This window comes from Perognathus longimembris, chromosome 13 (assembly GCF_023159225.1).
Source record: "Perognathus longimembris pacificus isolate PPM17 chromosome 13, ASM2315922v1, whole genome shotgun sequence".
In the NCBI taxonomy this organism is placed as follows: Eukaryota; Metazoa; Chordata; class Mammalia; order Rodentia; family Heteromyidae; genus Perognathus; species Perognathus longimembris.
Genome location: NC_063173.1, coordinates 20959159 through 20979500, shown reverse-complemented (window position 1 = coordinate 20979500; position 20342 = coordinate 20959159). Strand labels below are relative to the sequence as shown.

The 20342-nt window shown below is 44.8% G+C and overlaps 1 protein-coding gene across 1 annotated transcript in view; it reads right to left on the bottom strand.

Moving 5' to 3' along the window:
- Positions 1 to 6353, bottom strand: part of Spon1 (spondin 1) — a 265529-nt gene extending 259176 nt beyond the window's left edge. The window contains exon 1 of the mRNA XM_048361093.1: positions 5921 to 6353. Within this exon, the coding sequence (XP_048217050.1) occupies positions 5921 to 6158 (238 nt within the window). The 5' untranslated portion in view covers positions 6159 to 6353. The remainder of the gene's footprint in view (positions 1 to 5920) is intronic.
- Between the last annotated feature and the right edge of the window lie 13989 nt (positions 6354 to 20342).

Genomic DNA, 20342 nt, shown 5'->3' with positions numbered 1-20342 from the left:
CTATATTCCCAGCTCCGACTTCACCTTTTTGAAAACTACATTTCTCCCCCGAGTCTCTCGGCCTTGTTATATTTCTCAGTCTCCTTTGCATCTGGGTGTGAGGCCACATGACTAAATTTTTACCAAGGAAGTGCATTTAGAAGCCTGGGTATACAGCACTACAATCCCACACTTGCCCTCTATTTGCATCTCTCCTCTGTACCATGGAAGAGTGGAACTTAAGTGTGATGGAAGTACACTGGCTGCAGCCATCCCAAGATGGTGACATCTAATTGAAATAAGCGTAAGCTAGGAAAACTGTCCTAACAAGTATCCAACAGGTACAATTCATTGTAACATCATTTATTTAACCTAATGTATACAATGGTGATTGCAGCATGGAATCAATGTGGAGTTTATTCTTTTTCATGCTAATTATTCAACAACACTTATAACACATCTTAATTCAAATTAGCCACATTTCAAGTATGTAATAGTCACCACTCTGGAGAGTTGGTTAGTAGCCACTTATTGGACAGCATAGTGCTACAAGATGGCAGAGCAACAAGGCAGAAGGAACGTTGGCTACTAGAGGAGGACCTTGTGGAGCAAAGCATCCTATCATGTTGGTGTTCAGCTTTATTTCCTATGTTAAATGATGTATTTTGGAATCTCTTTTGTAACTAGAATGAACTCAGCCTATAGCATGACTAATATAATATGCTAGGAGTTTTCTATTCCCCATAGAATTGACCCCTAGACTCGACATTTTGCAGAGCAAATAAACAGTGTGGTAGAAAAAAAATCTTGATATTGGCCCATGTTTGTGAGCATGTCAACAAGTATAGCCTGTTGTTCCAATTGAGAATTACTGTAACAGCCCGAGTGACCTGTGTGTGGTAAAGTGCTCAGGTCTTAAATCTTGAAAAACTGGAGTTTGACAGTGCTTTAAATTTCTTGTATGTTTTGACATTCTTAATTTCCTCAACCTTAAGACAAGAAACAATCTCCACAACCATTAAGCATTAGAGACCTATGCATGTTTTCTTCCTCTCTCCATTTCCCTCTCTTTCTCTCCCTCTTTTTTCTGTCTTGCTGCATTGGTATTTGAACTCAGGGACTAGTGTTTGGTAGCAGGCACTCTACTGTTTGAGACATACTTCCAGCCCTTGTATCTTTTTTTATTAATTCAAACTAAATATTTGCTTAAGAGAGTACTATAACTAGACACTGGTGGCTTGTGCCTTGTACTCAGGAGACTGAGATCTGAGAATTGCAGTTTGCCAACCCAGACAGGAAAGTCCTGAGACTCTTTATTTCAACTAACCAGCCAAAAAATACCCCCCAAACCCCAAAAAAACCCAGAAGTGAAGCTGTTGCTCGAGTGGTAAAGTGCTAGCCTTGAGGGGAAAAGAAAAGCATAGGAATAATGTCCAGGCCCTGAATTCAAGCCCCAGAACCAGCACACACACAAAAAAGGAGAGAACAATTATTGAAAAAGAGAGGTAGAAGTGACAAATTCATTATGTCAGCAGTACTTTTTTCTTAAGTACCATATAAGAAATAGTTTATTTAAAACAGCTTCAAAGTCTCAGATCCTACATATGTTCTGTTCTATCACATAGTTTCACAAGCACAGCCATATAACATCTGCATGTACCAATAATTAAATCAGTCTTTTCCCATATCCAATTTGTTTCTGTTTCTCCACAAACAAAAGGAAATAGCTAAAGACTGACAAGGTTCTTTATATTTCTAAATTAATCCTCTGTTTTATGGAGAAATGCAATCCTGAAGCCTATAAAAAAAATCAAATGTAACTAAGGATCTATCATTTTATTGCTTTCTATCCTGTGAGATGTCAGCTATTGTCTTGATTTGTTGATCCTGTTTTCCTTCCCATTCAGAAGGTTGAGGCTAGCTGAATGGATTTATTCTATTCCCAACTTAGTTCTTTCAGCCAGTACAGAAGACTAGCCTGGGATTTAAGTCTAGGGGTATGGCAAAAGCAGTAGAGCACTGTCCTAAGCTTAAGACTCTGAGTTCAATCTCTAATAGCACACACACACACACACACACACACACACACACACATAGACACACACACACGATTTAGAGTCTCATGGTATAATGGCTCTGACTCCACTGACTATTAGCAGTGTGACTGTGGGTAAGGAACTAGACCTTTCTAAGATTTGGTCTTCTTATCTGTAAAATAAGAATAACAATAAACGGCCTTAAAGTACTGTAAGCAATGTGGGAAATAAGTAGAGTAAGAAGAACTTAACATAATGTCTTACCCAGTAATTTGTTGAGGAAATTTTCCTATCTCCAAACTACTCATCTTAAAACATTGTACCTATTATGTGACAATTTCTTTTGACTTGGATTTTTAATTCTTACAGAAACACTAAAAATAAAAAAATCACAATGTCTTCATTTTACAAATGGAGAAGCCATGGCTCACTAAGGTGAAGTGCCTTGCTGATGTAACAGTAAATGTGAGACCAGACAAATCTTAAAATTGCCTCATCCATCCAACACTAAATCCTATGCTTTTCTCCACCAGGTTGTGCCTAGTCCTACAGGCAGTGAGTGGTGCCTCAGAGAGGGACAAAGGAGAGAAAGCAAAGCCTCTTTGGAGGTCTCCAAACCTCTCTGTTCAGAATAAATCCCCCAATTATGCTTGAAGTTGGATCAGCTTTTGAAATCTCCACTGCACATTCTTTTCCCATCTAGTTCCTTGAAATTTCTCTTTAAAGAGCATCTAGGAAAAGCCACTCTTATTACTTAGAGTCTGTCTTTATTTTCCTAATAAACAGAACTTTGGTCAGACAAAACAGCCTCTTTTCTTTTCAATCAATTCTTGAATGTTTCAGCTGATTTTCGTCTGTGTGGCTTGAAACTGTGATCTGGGAAAGGCTGATCCTGCACATTGTCTTCCTATAAGAGAAGCCGCTTGAGGATCCTCAACTTGTTATTTTTAATCACTGTAATCTCCTTTCAAAGGAGTTCCTGGTTAGAAACAGAGCAGGCCTTTCAGAACTTTCTAAAGCACAATTATTGAGGGATGGGGGAGTGGGGGTAGAAGTAGTGAAGGAGAGAGAAGAGGAAGTCAATATAACACTAACAACTTTTAAAAAGCCGCATGATAATCTCAACTAAACTAGGCTGCGAGGAAGAAGCCCCAGGATTCAATGTTGTAAAACGAGTGACCAGCTTATTCCAGACTAAACTGGAAAAGGCTTTTATTCCAAAGCCTATCCTCTGATTGGGGGGCATGAAGAGAAGAATCTATTTGGAGATAAAGTGGAATGCAGAGGACAGAAATTTGAGGCAGGAAAAGAAGTCATTGATCCCAAGGACTCTGAGGGATCCTAACTGGAAGGGTGGGGGTTAAGAAGCACCAGGGCAAAGATAACTTCTACCACCCTAAACCAATGCGCCCAGCAGAATGCATTACATTTACATTTCATATAGTTATCCTAACAAAGTATCAGCCAACATAAAATATCTCAAACTAGGCCAGTGCCCTTTCTTCCTGACTTCCACCTTTGTTAATCACACAATATTTTTTCAGGAGGCCTTAGCATGGATTCTGTGAGATCTTTCTTTCCATGTCCCCTTGCTCTAAGAAAGAAAAAAAAAGATGATAACCCACCTACATACAGCCCATACATGGTGTCAAAGTCCAAAAGCCTGAAGCTTTAGGCCAGGGAATTCCCAGCCCTGCTCTTCCATTTCCCCATTTTATTCTGTTTGGCCTGGGCTTTTAGGGAGTTCTGGGATTTCTCTGGCCATGTGGTTATGGAATATGTATCCAACCAGGGCTGTGGCCATAACTCCAAGTGCTCAGCCCAACAGGAAGATTAGTGTGGGAAGAGATGCCAGGAAGACACTTGGCCAGAGCCCCAGGCCAGCCTAAATAAACTACCAGAAAAACAATCCTTCTGGGCTTAAATTAGCAAAACACCACTCACTCACTCACTCATTCATTCATTCATTCATTTAACTAATTCGTGAGGATCCAAAGAACAAAACCATTTGCTGGTAGATCGGATTAGAGAGATGGTAAAGAAACCTACTTTTAAATACAGGACACACACACACACACACACACACACACACACACAATTTGATGTGGTACATCCCACCTATCCCACCTTTTCTCCCTCAGGCACACAAACACCTTTGCCACCCAGAGAAGTTGTGCAAAACAGCGCCTCTGACAGCTGGGAAATCGGTTGAAAGTAAATGACTTGCACAAGGTCACACTGCTACTAAAACGCAGTCCTTTTCGGTTTGGAGTCATCTCTGCTCCTGCCTAGAAAAGTAGGATTGGCTTCCCCAGTGACCTCCGGACCTCCGTTCGGGGGAGAACGGAAGAAGACCAGGAGTTTACCACACTCAATTCCCTGGGATCCACGCTAGCCCCTGCCTCGAAGTGAAGGTTTTCGCCAGCGGCTCCATCCATTCCCTGGCGCCGCTGTGCCAATCGGCGCGCGCCCTCCTGTCCTGGGGCGGTCTCCCCAGCATCTTCCACGGTGGATGCCTAGGAGCCCGCGGGTGCGCGCCCTCCCAACGTGCTTCCTGCCCAAGTGTTGAGGACGCTATGCGTGCTGGGCCCGTGCACGGCCCGGATAGCTCCAGCGCAGCCAGGTGCGCGAACCCAGGAAAAAGAAGTTTCCACCAGGTCGGCTGCCGGCTGCTCGTCCTGCGCGCGTGGCGCGGGCGCCGGCTGACACTGCCCGAACTTTGCTCCCTCCCGCGACTCTCTAGGGAACCAGGAAGGCCTGGAGGGCCGGTGGCGGCGGCGGGGCACCCATTTGCCACCCCTCTCTCCCCCTTCAAGTGCCAGGTTGAGGACACTCCAGCCCTGGCCCGAGCCCAGGTGAGGTGAGGCAGGTCTCCATCCCCGCCTTTAGTCCCAACAGCCCACTCGGAGAGCGACGGCTGCGGCGGCTCGGGAAGGGACGCCTGGGACCACCGGGATGAGCAGGGCCGTGGGGGCGGGGAGGGGGGCGTCGGGGGTCTTGAGATCGCGGTCCACCGGCTTGGAGAGCCCTCCTGGCGCTCCTGAAACCTGGCTCGTAACGGAGTCCCCTAAACACACCATGACCCCTGAGGCTCCGGCTGCAAGAACCAGGGTCCCATAACCGACAGAGAGTAGGCCTCTGGAATCGGGGGTGGGGGGGGATCCCTACTGTCCTCATCGGAATCTCCCCCTACGCTGGGAGCCCAGCTGGGTTTCTTGGGGGACTCCACTCCCACTGGAACCTCTCCCGGAAATCCAAGGTCCCGTTCCTAGCCTAGGAGCACGGGAGAATAATTTGGGGATCGTTACACAGACCCTTCAAAAGAGCGTCAGATTCTTTTTCCCTAAGACCCAGGATGGACTGGGGAAGAAACTGAAGCCCCTTCCCGTGAAGGGACCCGGGCAAGCCGGAGGCACTGTCCCGCCCAGAACCCGTTGGCGAGAACCCGGTCTTTCTCTTTCACTGATGCAAGTGAGAAAAGCTGGCTTGCCTTGCCCGGGACCCACCTGAGAAAAGCCAAGGTCCCTCCCTGTATCCACCCCCCCCCCAAAGACCTGGAGAAAGGCGGGTCCACTCCCCTCCCGCCGACGGCCAGACTCAAGCGGGGTTCGCTGGCAGTCAGGCAGATGAGCATACCTGGGCTACAAACCCCAGCCTGGGAACCGCGCGCCCGAGATCGGGGTTGCCTGGCCTGGCCGCGGCCCCCGCGACGGCCCCGGACGCTGGCCACAGATCCGCACACAGCTGGCTGCTCAGAGCCGAGGGCAGCCCGGACGGAGGGGCCCTGGCGGGGCTTCGCCAACCCCGTGCACTTGGGCACTGTGCGCGCCCCCTCGGGTGTCATGGGTTCGGGGCCCGCTGGACTCTAAGTCCGGTGCTCCCCAACGCCACCCAGGGCTACTTACCGCGGTAGCTGCTTCCGGGCTTGTAGAAGTCGGGGTCGCCTTCCACGCGGAGGCTGAACTCGGTGTAGCCCTCGCGCCGCGTGCCCTGGGCGCGCAAGATGCGGCTGCAGTAGCCCTCTGACTTGGCCACTTTGTCCAGAGTCTCGTCGAAGGCCAGCGCCGTGGCGAGGGGCAGCGCCAGGGCCAGCAGTGCCAGACTCCGGCTTAGCTTCTGGGGCGCTGGGGACAGCCTCATCATCGCGGGGGGCCCCCCAACTTTGTGCCGCTGTCGCCGGTCTTCGCCGAGCGACTCCTGCCTGAAGTGGTCCCGGCGGAGGCGAGGCGTGGAGGAGCTGAGAGCGGGCGCCCGTGGCACCGAGACCCTGCCCGCCTCGGTTTGGTGGCTGCCGAGCTGCGCCGCGTTGAGCACAGCCCAGCCAGCCGAGCGAGCGAGCGGCGCGAGGAGGGGAGGGCGGCGGCGAAGGAGCAGGGGGAGGGAGGGCCGATGTTGCCCAGATCCCCAGGCGCAGCGCTGTTTTGTTTCGAGCTGAGCGATTAGCGGAGCGGTGCTGTTTATTTTGCGACACTGGATTCCCAGGGTCTGGTGGTGGGGAGGGGGGGAATGGGGATCATAGGATACGGGGACCCCAAGTGGGGAGGGAGGGGGGAAGGAAGGCTCCGTCCGACTACCAAGGAGGCTGCTCCCCCTGGCCCCGGCTACACCCTGAGCCCTGAATGAAAAGCCAGCGAACTAACTTTGTCGCACACCTACTCTCAGTGTCGCCAAGCCAGGCGCTTTACCGGCCGCCCAGGTTCACTGTGGTCATTCTCACCGCACCCCATAAACATTGGGTGACTTTCCATCATTTTATGGACCTGCAGAGCAGACAGCGACCGGCCGGCAGCGGCCGATGCCTGGACTTCACGGGCTCCGACGCCCTCCCCGCGGCCACACTGGACCAGGCCAGGCCAGAGGGTTGAGGACGGGGCCTAAGGACTTATCTGGGTCCAGCAGGCACAGTGCCCGGGGCCACAGTGTGTTTGGAGACCTATGAAAATGTTTTCTTTAAAAGCAGAAGGGACAAAAATAACGTTTAGATGACTGAAAATGTTTTGCTATACAACGTTATACCCACACAGCTATAAAATATGGTTTTAATATTGCTTTAGGAAGACAGGAGCCCACAAAGAAAAAAAAAAAAAGAGTGTCTGCAGCCCACCAAGAGCCCCATAGGGCCCTGGAAAGGAGTTTTGAAAGAATCCAAGAGGAGTCTGCGTTCACAGATCCCAGACATATTTGGGGAGAGGTGTTGAGCCTAGGGACTCTGGGCAGAATCTCAGACACCAACCAGAGGGCCAGAGGGGAGCATGCCCAGGCACTGGGTGTTCTCACTGTTTCTCAGCAGAGGAGGCATGAATGGAGCCTCAGTCCTGCCACTTGCCCATTGTGAGACTTGGGCTAGACAACCTCTCCCAGCTTGTTTCCTGTTCTGAAGAGGGGTGGAGGGAGTAGATGCTACTGGATCCTTCCTGGAGTGGTTGTGCTAGAATTCAGCATAAAGTCTCATAAAAAGCACTTTATTGGGTCATCAGTGCTTTCCCAGCCTGGGAAATACCTTTAGCCCCCTGTCTCCCTTGAATATATATAAATTGGACACTCCCTCCCCACCTACTTCTAGAACTTTGGCTTTCCCCCTGCTCTTTCCTCAGGGCCTTCCACACACACAGTAAGTGCCTCCCTTTAAAACAATCCCTTCTGCTTTTCAGGTCAGTTTTTCTTTTTTTCTTTCTTCCACATCAGTATAGCAACCTGAAGGAGACATCACATGAGACGTCTATCTTTTTCCTTCCTGCTGGCTAGCTCTTTAGTCCTGGTGCTGTGACTCATGCTGTAGTACCCTCTTCCAAAGGTCACCTGAGAGTACGCCAGTTATAACTCCTCAGAAACCCAAGAACAAACCCTTCGCAGCACCAGATCAGCTGACCTGCTCTTCTTCATGGAGCTGAAACTCAGAGTAAGTTACCTCCATCTTCACTCAACTAGCTCAGTGCTCATACCTGACTCCGTGTTGCAAATTCCATCCATCTAACATGCTTTCACTGCATGGAGATTTGAAACGAGGCTCTGTGCTGAGTGGTGGGCCAAGAAATGACAACAGCTCATGCACTCATCATCCATCCATCTACCCACCCATCCATGTCGAAGACTTCCCACGTGGCTCAGTATTGGGGTACAGACAGATAGGTTACTTTGCCTCAGTCCTGTGACAAAGGCAAATATTAATTACATGATTATGAATTTTTCAGATAGCAATTATGATTTTATGCTACAAACTAAAATGAGTAGTTCAAGAGTGGTGTTATCTCAGAGGGGACTTACAGAAGTGAATAAAATATACCTCTTTCTTCATGGAGGCTTGTGTATATCCAATTTCATTTACATCAACATGTTCAAATGTAAGTTGGAGGTGGGTGGACACAGAACAGGCACAAACAGAATATTTAATGTTTTTATTGGCCATAGATAGGAAAGTCATCTAGGTAGTAGAGCTATCCTGCCACACTATCTCCCTCTATTTTTCAGATTAAGAACAGATGGAACTCCTGCCTAGGGAACAGGCTGGGGGGGGGGGGGGCGGTGAGTGGCCCCGAACTTGACTCTTTGTCTTGGTTTTTTCTTGACCAGGAGCTTGCTACATGTTCCGGGTTGGCCTGGAATTTTCTGTGTAACCCAGCTGCCCTCAAACTTGCAGTCCTTCCACTTAGCTCCTAAGTGTTTGGATTACAGGATTACATGCTGGCCAAGAGCCTGCATTTACCCAGCTTGGTAATTACTCTGGTTGGTTCCATCATCTGGGCTGTGACAGCAGGTTCCAATCAGCTTACCAAGCTCCAACCCTGAGTCAGGAACTAGATTTTCCTAACCCAGCTCGGCTGTCACTTCCGACCTCCGCTCTCTCCTCCACACATCCAATCCATCACCAACAACAGCAGCTTCACCTCCAACGACCTCTGGGAGAATCTGTCTGTGTCTCTCCCCCTTCTTCTGCCACTTACCAAGCCAACTTGTCATCCTCTCTCAGCCCGCTCATTGGTCTGCCCCTGTCTATTCTGCCCATCTTTCCCTGGCATGGAAGCTCAAGTGATCTCTCTTAACATGCAGAGTTGAATGCCAATCCTTGGGTTGAAATTCTTAGCCATGAATTTCAGGGTTTTTAGAATAAAGACAGATTTTACAGATGGACCTCAAGGCCCAACCTGCTTCATCTGCCTCTCAGTCCAGGAACCTTTCCTCCCATGGCTCTGGCACTTTTGCTTGTGATTTCTCCCTTTCTGGAATCCTTGCAGATGCTCTCTACTATCTCCTTCCTGCCACTCTTCGTTGGCCAATGGCTATGTACCCACACCCTTGCCATCTCAGCACAAAGCCACTTCCTCAGAAAAGCCCTTTCTGATTTCCTGGAACATGATCTCCTGACCTTAGCACTTTTTCACAGCCTCAAGCTTTATACATACATATTCATGGGTTTGTTCTGTTGTCTTTGTTTGTGGGTGCATGCGTACGTGGAGCCCCATGTATACAGTATGCTGCTGGGGTCAGTGGGCCTGTGTCTATAGACCCAGGGACTGTGGCACCATGTCTAAGTGACCAAGGTCTATAGATGGGGTCTGTATATCATGTCTGATTTTCATATTTATTCACTGCCTGTCTCCATCACTAAATTCTAAGCTCCACAAGGGCAAGAATACTATGAGGCTGACCAGGTATCCTTCATGCATATCCTACTGCCTGTTCATAGCTGAAATCTATTGTAGATAGATAGATAGATAGATAGATAGATAGATAGATAGATAGATAGATAGATAGATAGAAAGAAAGAAAGAAAGAAAGAAAGATAGATAGATAGATAGATAGATAGATAGATAGATATACAGACAGAGAGACATGGAGTCAGTCATAAGGCTTGAGTTCAACATCTGGGTGCTGTCCCTGAGCTTTTTCTCTCAAGGGAATGCTGTACCACTTTGAGCCACAGAACTACTTCTGGTTTTCTGGTGGTTAAATGGAGAGGATAGTTTCATGGACTTCCTTCCTGGCTAGCTTTGAACCCCAATCCTCAGATATCACCCTCCTGAGTAGTCACGATTACAGCTGTAAGCCACTAGCACCCAGCAAGCTCTATAATACCTGTTCCCACAAGCTGGGTGTATAGCTCTGGCCGGTAATCTCAGCTATGCAGGAGGTAGGAAGCCAACCCAGACAAAGACTGTGAGGTCCTACCTTCAAAATAACTAAAGCAACAAGGCCTGGAGGATTGGCTCAAGTAGTAGAGTAATTGACTAGTAAGTACAAGGCCCTGAGTTCAATTAAAAAGAAAAGTTCTCTGAATACAAAATCTTTAATAACCCTGTCCCTGGTGTTTTCTGGCTCAGCCCATGTTTCAAGTTGGCTTTTAAAGCCTTCCTTGACATGGCCAGTTGGTATCCATCTCATCTGGGCACCAGGACTGCCCTGCTAGGTTCTAGTATCCTCTCTCTCCATGTTGTCTCTGCACCTTGGCTCAGCAGCACCAGCTCTTTGCTGAGCGGTGCGCATGAAAATGTCTAGAGTCTTCTCAAGCCTCCTCCTGTTGAAACTCTCCTCTCTGGACTGAGGACCTGAAATCTCTGTGCCTCCAGACTTAACAAAACTCACAAGGACAAAGTTTCTTATTTTGATTATTGTGTTCCACTGGATTGTCATGTGTCTCTGTCTCATCTAGTAATGAATCCAGCTTATTTTTTTAAATTTAATTTCCTGTTCCGATGTTTTATTCTGTTGTAAAATATACTGGACTTCAAGAAATCTCTTTCCAGTTTTGTAGCCTAAGGCAGAGCTGATGTTAGTTGCTAGGGTGTTGCTAGGGAAAGTCATTTAGCCAGGGCAGATAATTAACTTTATCAGTGTGTGGGTAGGTCACTGAAGAGAAAAGCTGGGGGCTCTGCTTGTCCAAGAAAAAAATTCTTTTGATTGGTAGAAGCTAAGATCAGTCAGCTCCTTCCTTCCTTCCTTCCTTCCTTCCTTCCTTCCTTCCTTCCTTCCTTCCTTCCTTCTCTTTTTTTCTCTCTCTCCTTCTCCTTCCCTCTCTCCCTCCTTCCTTCTTTTCCTTTGAGAAAATTGTTTTCTAGAGTAATGTTCTTCTGACCGTAAGTCATTAAATATGAGCATCAAACATTTGCTTCCAGTGCAGATGCCCAAACCCTACCCCAGCCGCACTAATCTGCCTTTGAACAAACTCATGTGAAGTTCATGGAACAGCACTGTCCAGGCTCCATCTGGCTCACCCACGCTGAGCTGCATGAAGTAGGAAGAGATAGGTCTAAATTGCTTATACAAAAAAAATGGGATGTGCACAAGGCAACAAACAGTACAAGAAATGTATCCAATGCCCAACGTATGATACTGTAACCACTCTGTACGTCAGTTTGATAATAAAAATTTGAGAAAGAAAAATAAATAAATAAATAAATAAATAAAAAAAATGGGATGTGCAATACCTATGTTCTCCACCTTCCAGGATTTTTGAGAAATGAATGAGTAACTAACATATCACTTTGCAAATTCCAAAGTATTCATTTAAGTTTTGATAGTTATTATTCTTGTACTTATATATAATAAGAATTTTTAAAATGCTCTTTCTTTCCCAACTCATAGTGTTAAATTTATAAGTTTTGTAGGAAGAGATTTCAAGACAAAAAAAAGGACATTTGCAATGAAGGTATTTGAATTGTTCAGCAATCTATTGGTCATCTGTCATGAGGAAAAGTTCAGAAGCTATGTGCAAGTGACCTAGCAAGTTCTGAGATGAAGTTATGGGTGATAAATGTATACTAAAAAATCTTTAATCACATTAATTAACTTAGAAAGTACTTCTTAAGCACTAGCTATGCTCTAGGCATTGGTCACTGGTCATTACCTTTGAAATTCTGAAGCTGATTGAGTCCATCCCACAATTGTATCCAAAGTATGAGTTCCTCTGGCCACCTACTCTCTCCAGTCCCTGGCTCTCTCTAGTCTTTCCCTTTTCACTGATCTCTGGAACATAGCTCTATCTGTTTCCCATTGCTCATCCGGATTGGAATTATAGAAAGTCATTTTCAAGGCAGAGTTCTTCTGCCTTTAAATCTCATTGGTACTTCCTCATCTTCTCTCCATCATCTATTGCCTCCAGGTCAGGCACCTGCAGCCAGGGGGAACTCTACAGCTTGCTGTTCATCTCTCTGAGCTACAGGTCCAGGAGACTAGCAAGTCTAAGCTGATAATTTAGCCATTGCTCCATCTCCTACATGACAAAGAACTTGGCTTCTATCTATATCCCCAGCCTCTCTTGACCTTGCAAATCTTGAGCTTCCCACAGCAATCTCTCCTTGTGCTCCAACTCTCCCATTTCCTTGCCATTTCCTTGTTTGGACCCTTCTCTGTGATGAATCCTGTAACTTCAATTACTTCAGAGTTTCCCCACACATCTTGTCAGCTCCTTCTCCACTCATTCTGCATACCCTGCTCACCTATTTTTAACCTTATCTTCAGCAACACTCTCACTTTTTAATTTGTGTGCCTTCTCTCTTACTAACCCCTAGCCTAGCTCAACCAAGCAAAGCAATGGGAATATTCCAGATTTCTGAGTTTTGCTACTGAAAAACCAATAATCTTGCCAATTGCTCTGCTACAAGCTCTTGAATACTATGTTTAACTCTATTTCGTAAAGTTATTCCTAGGCACTTTCCTTTACCATACTTCTTGGTGCTTTATATCTTTCTTCTAGTTCCTACCATCTTCTCAAGCCTGCCGTATCACACTGGCTCTTTCTCCTTCTATTTTATCTCTCAAGTAGAAAACATTAGACATTAATCCTCTCAAATCTCCACATCTCCTGTATTCTAAGGATTGAGTTGTCTCCATTTCCCCCTGCCTTCTGTGGGCACTGATCTAGTTATTATCCACTTTCCATCTCTTATCTTTCTGTTTCCCTTCCTTGTCCATGGTCTTAGCTGGCACACAGGTTAAGCCTCTCATGTCTAGAAGGAGAGCTTGAGATGATGCTAGACCTGAGACTGCACCTGTGACCAGCCCTGTTTTGCTCATTTTCCATGTAGAGTCATTTGGAATCAGCACATATCTTTTTCACTGAAACTGCCTGACCTAAGTCTCCTAAGACCTCCCATTTACCACACCAGTTGTCTGAATTAAAACAGACACAAGGTATAAGGAAGGTTCCTATCACTGCACAGCCAAATGGCAGCTCACCCCTTGCAGAAGTCAAAGGGAAGCACAGGAGAAAGCTTTCAAAGGTGCAGATCTGGCTTCAGCCTGAAGAGCCCTTAGTCCCTCTGCTTTGGGTTTATGCAGTAGAGTGTGTTCTGTGCCTGGATGCAAGAAAGCATGCCAGGCACAGCTGTGGGCACCTCCCAAGACCATAGATCCAATCATCCATACAGGCCAGGCACAGCCCACGTTAGTGTGTCTCTTGCTGTTAATCTAGCAACTTGACTCGTGCTGAGCTATAATTTTTGTAAGGAAAAAATTATCTTAAAAGATTTTTATAATTTTATACTTACACAAAGGAAGAGAGCATGGAATAATGGACCTCCTCATACCCATTACCCAGTTTTAACTAGCATTAGCATACATTTTAAGTTATTTCCTTTAAATAAGCTGTAGAAAAGTTTCTATTCAACACGTCACTTTATGAGTGCAATGCTTCCTCACCACTGTTACTCTTCCCATCATTCTCCCATCTATCTCAACTCCACCCATCCCATGTTACCTAGTTACATTTCCACATATGTACATTGAATATTAGGACAATATTTGCCCTAGCATTCCTCTTTCCACTCATCTGCCCCCAATCTCTAAGACCCATCCTACTCAGACAAGACATGCTTCAGCTTGGGTATTCATTTTCTTAAACTGTTCATTGTGGCTCAGAGAGAGCCACATTTTTGAAGTTAGGGGAGTTTCATGGAGTGGACCACATGACCATGGCACACTACTGCCACCTGGTGGCTGGCATCTGAATGTGCAGCAGTATTATGTAAGGAGTGTAGCACTCAGCACTAGCTAGGGTCACCTCCCTGAGTCTGTTTTGTCTTAAGAGGTTTTGACTGTTGGCCCTTTGAGAATAGTCATTGAGTTTCTTACTATATTTTACACAATGGTTTTGCATAAAGTAGGTGCTCCGTGTATTTATTTGAAATTTAAGCTTCCATCCATTCATCAAGAAACTTCAAGAAAGAACAGGGGAGGAGAAATGCACTTGAGTTCTTGCAGTCTGAAGGAAAGACGAAAGAAAAAAAGGATGAAAAGGAAGAGGCAGATGAGAGTGAAGCAGACATGATGAAAAAAGCTGGAAATGAAGAAGAAGATAGAAATGGCCCGAAAGAGCATCTAATGCACAGAGGAACACCTAAAAGTCAGTAAGAAAGAGCAGAGAGAATGAAGCTCCTAACCTCCAATTACCCTAATGATGAGTCCATGTAATACAACAAAGGTGGGGTTTTATCCTCCAATTAACTGTGGCCTAGGTTTTTCATCCAATCTGGAAATGTAATTGCTTGTGGAAGTCTCAGGTTTACTAATTAGATGTGGCTTTATTTCTGTCCTCTAGGAGAGAGTGAGGGAAAGGGTGACACTGTCCAAAAAGAAATGTGCTCATTACCTGACTTACATAACTGTGACCCCTTTGTGCATCACTTTTATAATAATAAATAAATAAACTGTCCTCCAATTGTTACTTCAAATGTATAGATAGTCAAAGTAGCTAAGATGAGGTGGTAGGAAGATCCTAAAGGGTTAAGGTAAGGGATAGTGGTCATGACAGCTTTGTTATGCTTAGGTTGGGCTGCGGCCTTAGGCAGTGGCCATGATCTCCCCACAGGGGTTGGGGGTGGGGGGTTCATAAAATAATTCTCTTAAAACTATGACTCAGGTGCTTTCCTTACCCTCGATTTGCAAATGAATAAACTATGGTATTCAGAGGTTAGATGACTTATTTTCCCCAAAGTCACAATCTATTTGAACAAATGTGCAGATCAAGAGACACTTTCCTGCCAATTAAGGCCCAAGACAAATGGCTTCTGCTCTCTTCCTTGTGTCCCTGCAGGCTAAAGTGATCTGAATGTTTCGGGAAGGCATGAGGACTCGATGGATCTGTAGGATTAGGAGAGAGGAGGGGAGAAGGTGTCCTGAGTAGTGCAGACTGTAGCACTATGGATGAAGGACAAGTAGATACCCCTTGCCTGCTCCCTCCAAGTGTGGAGCAGTAGATCTGTGTCCAAAAATTACACGGAAGCTGTGGTAATTGGCGTCACACTTGTTATGAGCCGCTGGCATTGGGGTTCCTCTCAACATGTTTTTAAAATTAGTGTATATTAGAATAATAGGTTGTGTTATGACATTTGCATATATGTATGTAATATACTTTGATCATATTCATCCCTCAGTCTTCGATCACCCCTTCCACTGTTTCTTTTCCTTTTTTCGAGTAGTGTCCTTCCTATATTTTCATCTGTTAAAATGTATTCTGTATCTGAGAGAAAACATGTGACACTTATCTCTCTGAGTCTGGCTCATTTTGCTTAGCATGATCATCAGTTCTATTTTCTTGCAAATGACATGATTTTGTTCTTCTTTATTGCTGAATAAATAACACCACTGCGTATACACACCACATTTTCTTTCTCCATTTATCTGATGATGGGCACTTTGGCTGATTCCCTAACTTGGTTATTGTTAGAATAATGCTGCAATAAACATGGAGATGAGGTCTGTCCTTTGTATTTTGACTTTCATTCCTTCACATATACACACACAGGAGTGGTATATAGGATCATGTGGGAAGTTTGCGATCTGAAATGTGCTTTAGCTCTCATCACAGTGCATTTTAATGCAGCTGCACAGAAGCCGGATTTGGGGTGCTTCTCTTCATTAAGAGTCCACTCACTCCTGACACCTGCACTCACGTTATCCCTGCTCCTGCGTTCTCATTACACGACTAAGGCAAGGCATTGCACTCAGGTACTAACCTTTTAGGAAGATTCTTAAGCAGACTGACAATCCTTCCTTAAGCTTGAAAACCTGGCTGAAACAGAGTTCCTGTGAAGATGTTGCCGACTGCCCCCAGGTGGGCCGGTCACCAAGAGGGTCCAGCCCTCCTAGCATCGTCCACGTGGAAGCATCCTTGATGCACTTCCTCTTGCTATCTCCCATGACTATGGTCATCTGATTGCTTTTCCACTTGTCTAGCATCTCTCGGGACAGTGTAAACTCCACCAGGGCAGGACGATCTGGCTTGCTTTCTGTGGCAGCTTCAGCTCCTTGACGAATGCATGGTACACAGTAGATGCTTAACACTGTTCAACTGATATATGTTGTTGAATGAGGTTCACATCTCTAGTTGGTTGTTCAGATTCTTTCTTAGACCTGGAAATTACTCCTCCCTGTTATTTTAGATGACTAGCAGTAACAACTTCTTCTTCCTCCTCCTCCTTCGTGTCCTCCTCCTCCTCTCCCTCTTTTTTGTAGTTCTGGGGTTTGGAACTCAGTGCCTTACACTTTGCCAGGGGAAAAATTAGGGGATGGGGGCATGGCTCAAGTGTAGAACAGAAGCAAAAACTACTTCTACAGGGCCCTACCCAAACAACTCTAATTCATGTCCCTAAAGCAGCCACTCATGATTAGAAAATATTTTCAGAACTCCTGCCTTCATGGTATAGAGTCTAATTCCTTTCCTTGAGTGTGGGCTGGACTCATGACTCCTAATGGTGTCTGACTCCAGGGATGGTTATAAAAGGTACTATGTGTTCTTTTTTGCTTTCCTATGTAGCTTTTTCTGGAAATGTTAGCTACCTGGACATTGCAAGACACATAAGCAACTGTGTGTAGATCCCCACTTATCAGAAACTGGAGCCTCCTGCCATTTGGAAGAGCCAATCTTTGAAGAGCCCCTTTGGCCCAGTCCAGTCATCAGAGGATGCAGCCCTACCTTCTGTCTGCAGCACAGACAGCCAGAGCCCTGAGCCAGGTCACTTCCAGATTCTTGGCCTACAGAAGCTAAGGCAGTAGATTCCACTCCATTATGGTATGATTTGTTATACAGCAACAGAAAACATACTGTCCCTTCTGTTTTTTCTGAAAAATTACAGTACTGTGATATTTTCTTCTCTTTTCCAACTTAGACATGGTTTCTGGATCCCTTGTGCTTTTCTCCTTCCTAACAGTACATTGACGCTTATCACCAACCCCCAAAAAGGCTGAGAACAGAATTAAAGTATGCGATGTTGTCCCCAAATGGAGAGGCCAAATCCTTCCACCTAAACAAGGATGCAGCACGCTGTTGATGCTCATTGATTACTGAACTCCACTGCATTATAAGCAATTTAAGCACACAGAAGAGTTAGAAGAATTTCACATTTAACACCTATGTGCTCACGACCTTTATCCTATAATGAACATTTTGCTACACTTGCTTCATTACAAATCTATTTATCTTTGTCATTCCCATTATCTTTATTTTTTGGTGTACTTTGTAAGTAAGTTGAAGTCATCATATTGACCTTTCAGTCAACCAACGTCTTTGAGTCCTTTCCTTGTTACCTTCCCCTGATGTTTCCTTCCCACCTTGTTCTTAAAATTGGAGACGTGTGTACATTTACTTATATAGAAAAGCAGACAGCTCTAGGAGAAATGGAGCAGGTCTTGAAGGTAGGAGGGCTTATGAAATACTACTAAATCTTTCTCTTCTCAGCCGTGTGATACTACATGTGATATTAGGCAATGACTTACCCCCTTAGTGTCTTGATTCTTTCCATCTATACAATGAAGATGACAAGAAAGCCTCTACACTGCAAAGATATTTACAAGCCAGTAAATTATGTATGGAAAGCATTTAGCATAATGTCTGTCCTGTAGCAGGTATATAATAAAGGATGACTAGTATTATTTGGTCTACAATTCTTGCCCATCCTGATAATTTTCAATTTGGAGTCTGACATCTAGATTTACATATCTTCAAGTCTAAAAACGTCTGATAGATCTTCATGCCAGAAATACAGGTGGATCCTGAGACTGGAACAAGAATGGAATCTTCTGTCAGTCACAAATATTCTTAAGCTTGATATTAATTAAACTAACACAATGAAGTATTAATAGTTATTGCTTGTAAAGCTGACATTAACTATTCATTAGCCAACTTTTGATAGTTTCTCAAGGAGTTATAAATCTACCCTGCTCTACTATCACCTTGGCCACATTTCTCTGTGTTATCCATAAGAACATCACAAATGGCTTTGTCAAATGCCTTGCTGATTGATAAATGTGTTTACTACCTCTGTCATATTTCCTTCTTCTACCTGCCTAGTACATTTTTCATTAAGGAAAAGTAGGCTGATCAGTTCAGCAGTTTCTTTGCAAATTTATGGCAGTTCCTAATATTTTTCTTATTTTTTTGCAAGCTTATAATCTGTTTCTTGGAAAGTCTATTGAGGGGAGGGTGCTGGGTGTACCCATTCTTCATTGTCCCCTTCTTTATTAGTAACTCTCCACTAGCTTCAGGTACTGATAGGCCATTTACAGTTCTGACCACTGGGGCACAGGTAGGAGTTGTCAGGTATAATGACAGCAAGAGTTTCTTCAAAGAAAGGAGCTGAACAGGCAAGTTTGCTCTTGTTTCTTCCTTTTATTTTTCCTTAAGCATGGATGGACATATGTGGTGATGCTGAAGAGGCCACCTTGGGGCCATGAAGTAACAAGAATAGAAAGGCCAGGAGACTCTGAGAACTCAGCCCAGATGTCCTTGAACAACTAAACCAATGCCAGCCTCAGGATCGCTCAGATGATAAGAAAAAGAAGTCTCCAAATTGGTTAAGCTGATGTTTGGGAGTAATGTCCATTTACTAATAGCCAAATGTGATGCATTTGTCCTACAACTGAATAAGGATCAACCCCACTGCTTTGAAGTTTGAAGACTCCATCTCCCACTATCTAGAAATCAGGATACAATTTGACAATTGATTTGCAGTACCACCAAACTCCCTGCTCTTCCACTGTCAACATGCTAGTGATGCTATATTTGTGTGGCAACATTTGCTACTATAAACCTGCATGCATGCCTGGGTAGGAAATTGGTTTAGTGCAGGAGATGTGACCTCTGTAGGGCAGCTCTCCTGGTCATGTTGGACATACCGTTTCTCCTCCAATTCTTGCTTATAGTCTTCAAGAATAACTTCAGACTGAATCAGGGGAGAGCCTAGCCAGAAGAGCTTGGGCTCTATTCCAGTGCTTCGTAGAGACAGGTGTGCCTTAAAACTCTAGTCCCGCATGGCTTGTTGTCCCTGAGGTATATAAAAAAGGAAGGCTTTTGGATCGAGTTCATTGTTCAGTCCAAGTGAGGTATGCACAGTTAATATGCCATCTTTTCCAGGAAGCTTTCTGAGTCTCAGGGAACAGTTGTCAGGGAATCCAAGGCTTCTGTTATCCCTTGCTGCCTACTTCTGAGTCTTAATCCTGCTTCAAACAACTTTCTGCATGCATGAATCCTCATCTCACTGGACTCAGACAGAAAGGTAACTGGTATACAGTAAACCTGCTGCTTCACAGCCTTGTTTGTAGCAGCTCAATTTTCTTGTTCTTCTACTTGTGGCCTCTGAAGTCTGCCAATCAGATGCCACCTATTCCTATTCAATGACCTTATCCTTGACAAAGACAAAAGCCTAGCAGAAAAGCTCTGTTTCCTGTCATCCATTACTCTTCTCCTCTAGCCACAAATCCTAGACTCCACACTTATTCTACCCAGACAGAAGGAAAAAGTCTGTTCTGTTGATCTTGACATTCCTTGCACGTCTCTATTCAGTCTGGTCACCAACCGTCCTTAAATAATTTCTAAATATATATTTGCAGATTGGTTGAAGGAATCCAAGATATGAACAAACTAATGAATTCAATCAACTGTGAAAATTCAACAGGGAGTATTCAGTTGCTCAGAGTAGGAATGGCTTGGTGCTTTGTTTCTGTTACATGTGCAGTATAGGCTGACTGCACTTCTTGACTGTATTTGTGTAGCAACATTTGCTATTCAAAAACACTGGGGAGTCTTAGCAGAATATACTTGGAAAACAATCTACTAGAGAAGTGAGTGCCTGAATTTATTATCTCTTGGGCCAGCCATCCTCTCTGCCGGCCTAGATCCCAATTCTTTCTTTACTTTTGCCTTCTTACTAATTTTCTCAGAGCAAAGGATGATTCTATCAAGCCCAGACTCTACTCAATCAAAAACACATTAATCTATTAAATATCTCTATTTTAAAGCTCCTCATTTTAGAAGGTACTTATTTCAAGCAGAGTTCTTTGTGTCATGTGAAAAAACAGCAGGAATTATGGAGTTTCCCAGATAATAAGTGTGTTAGG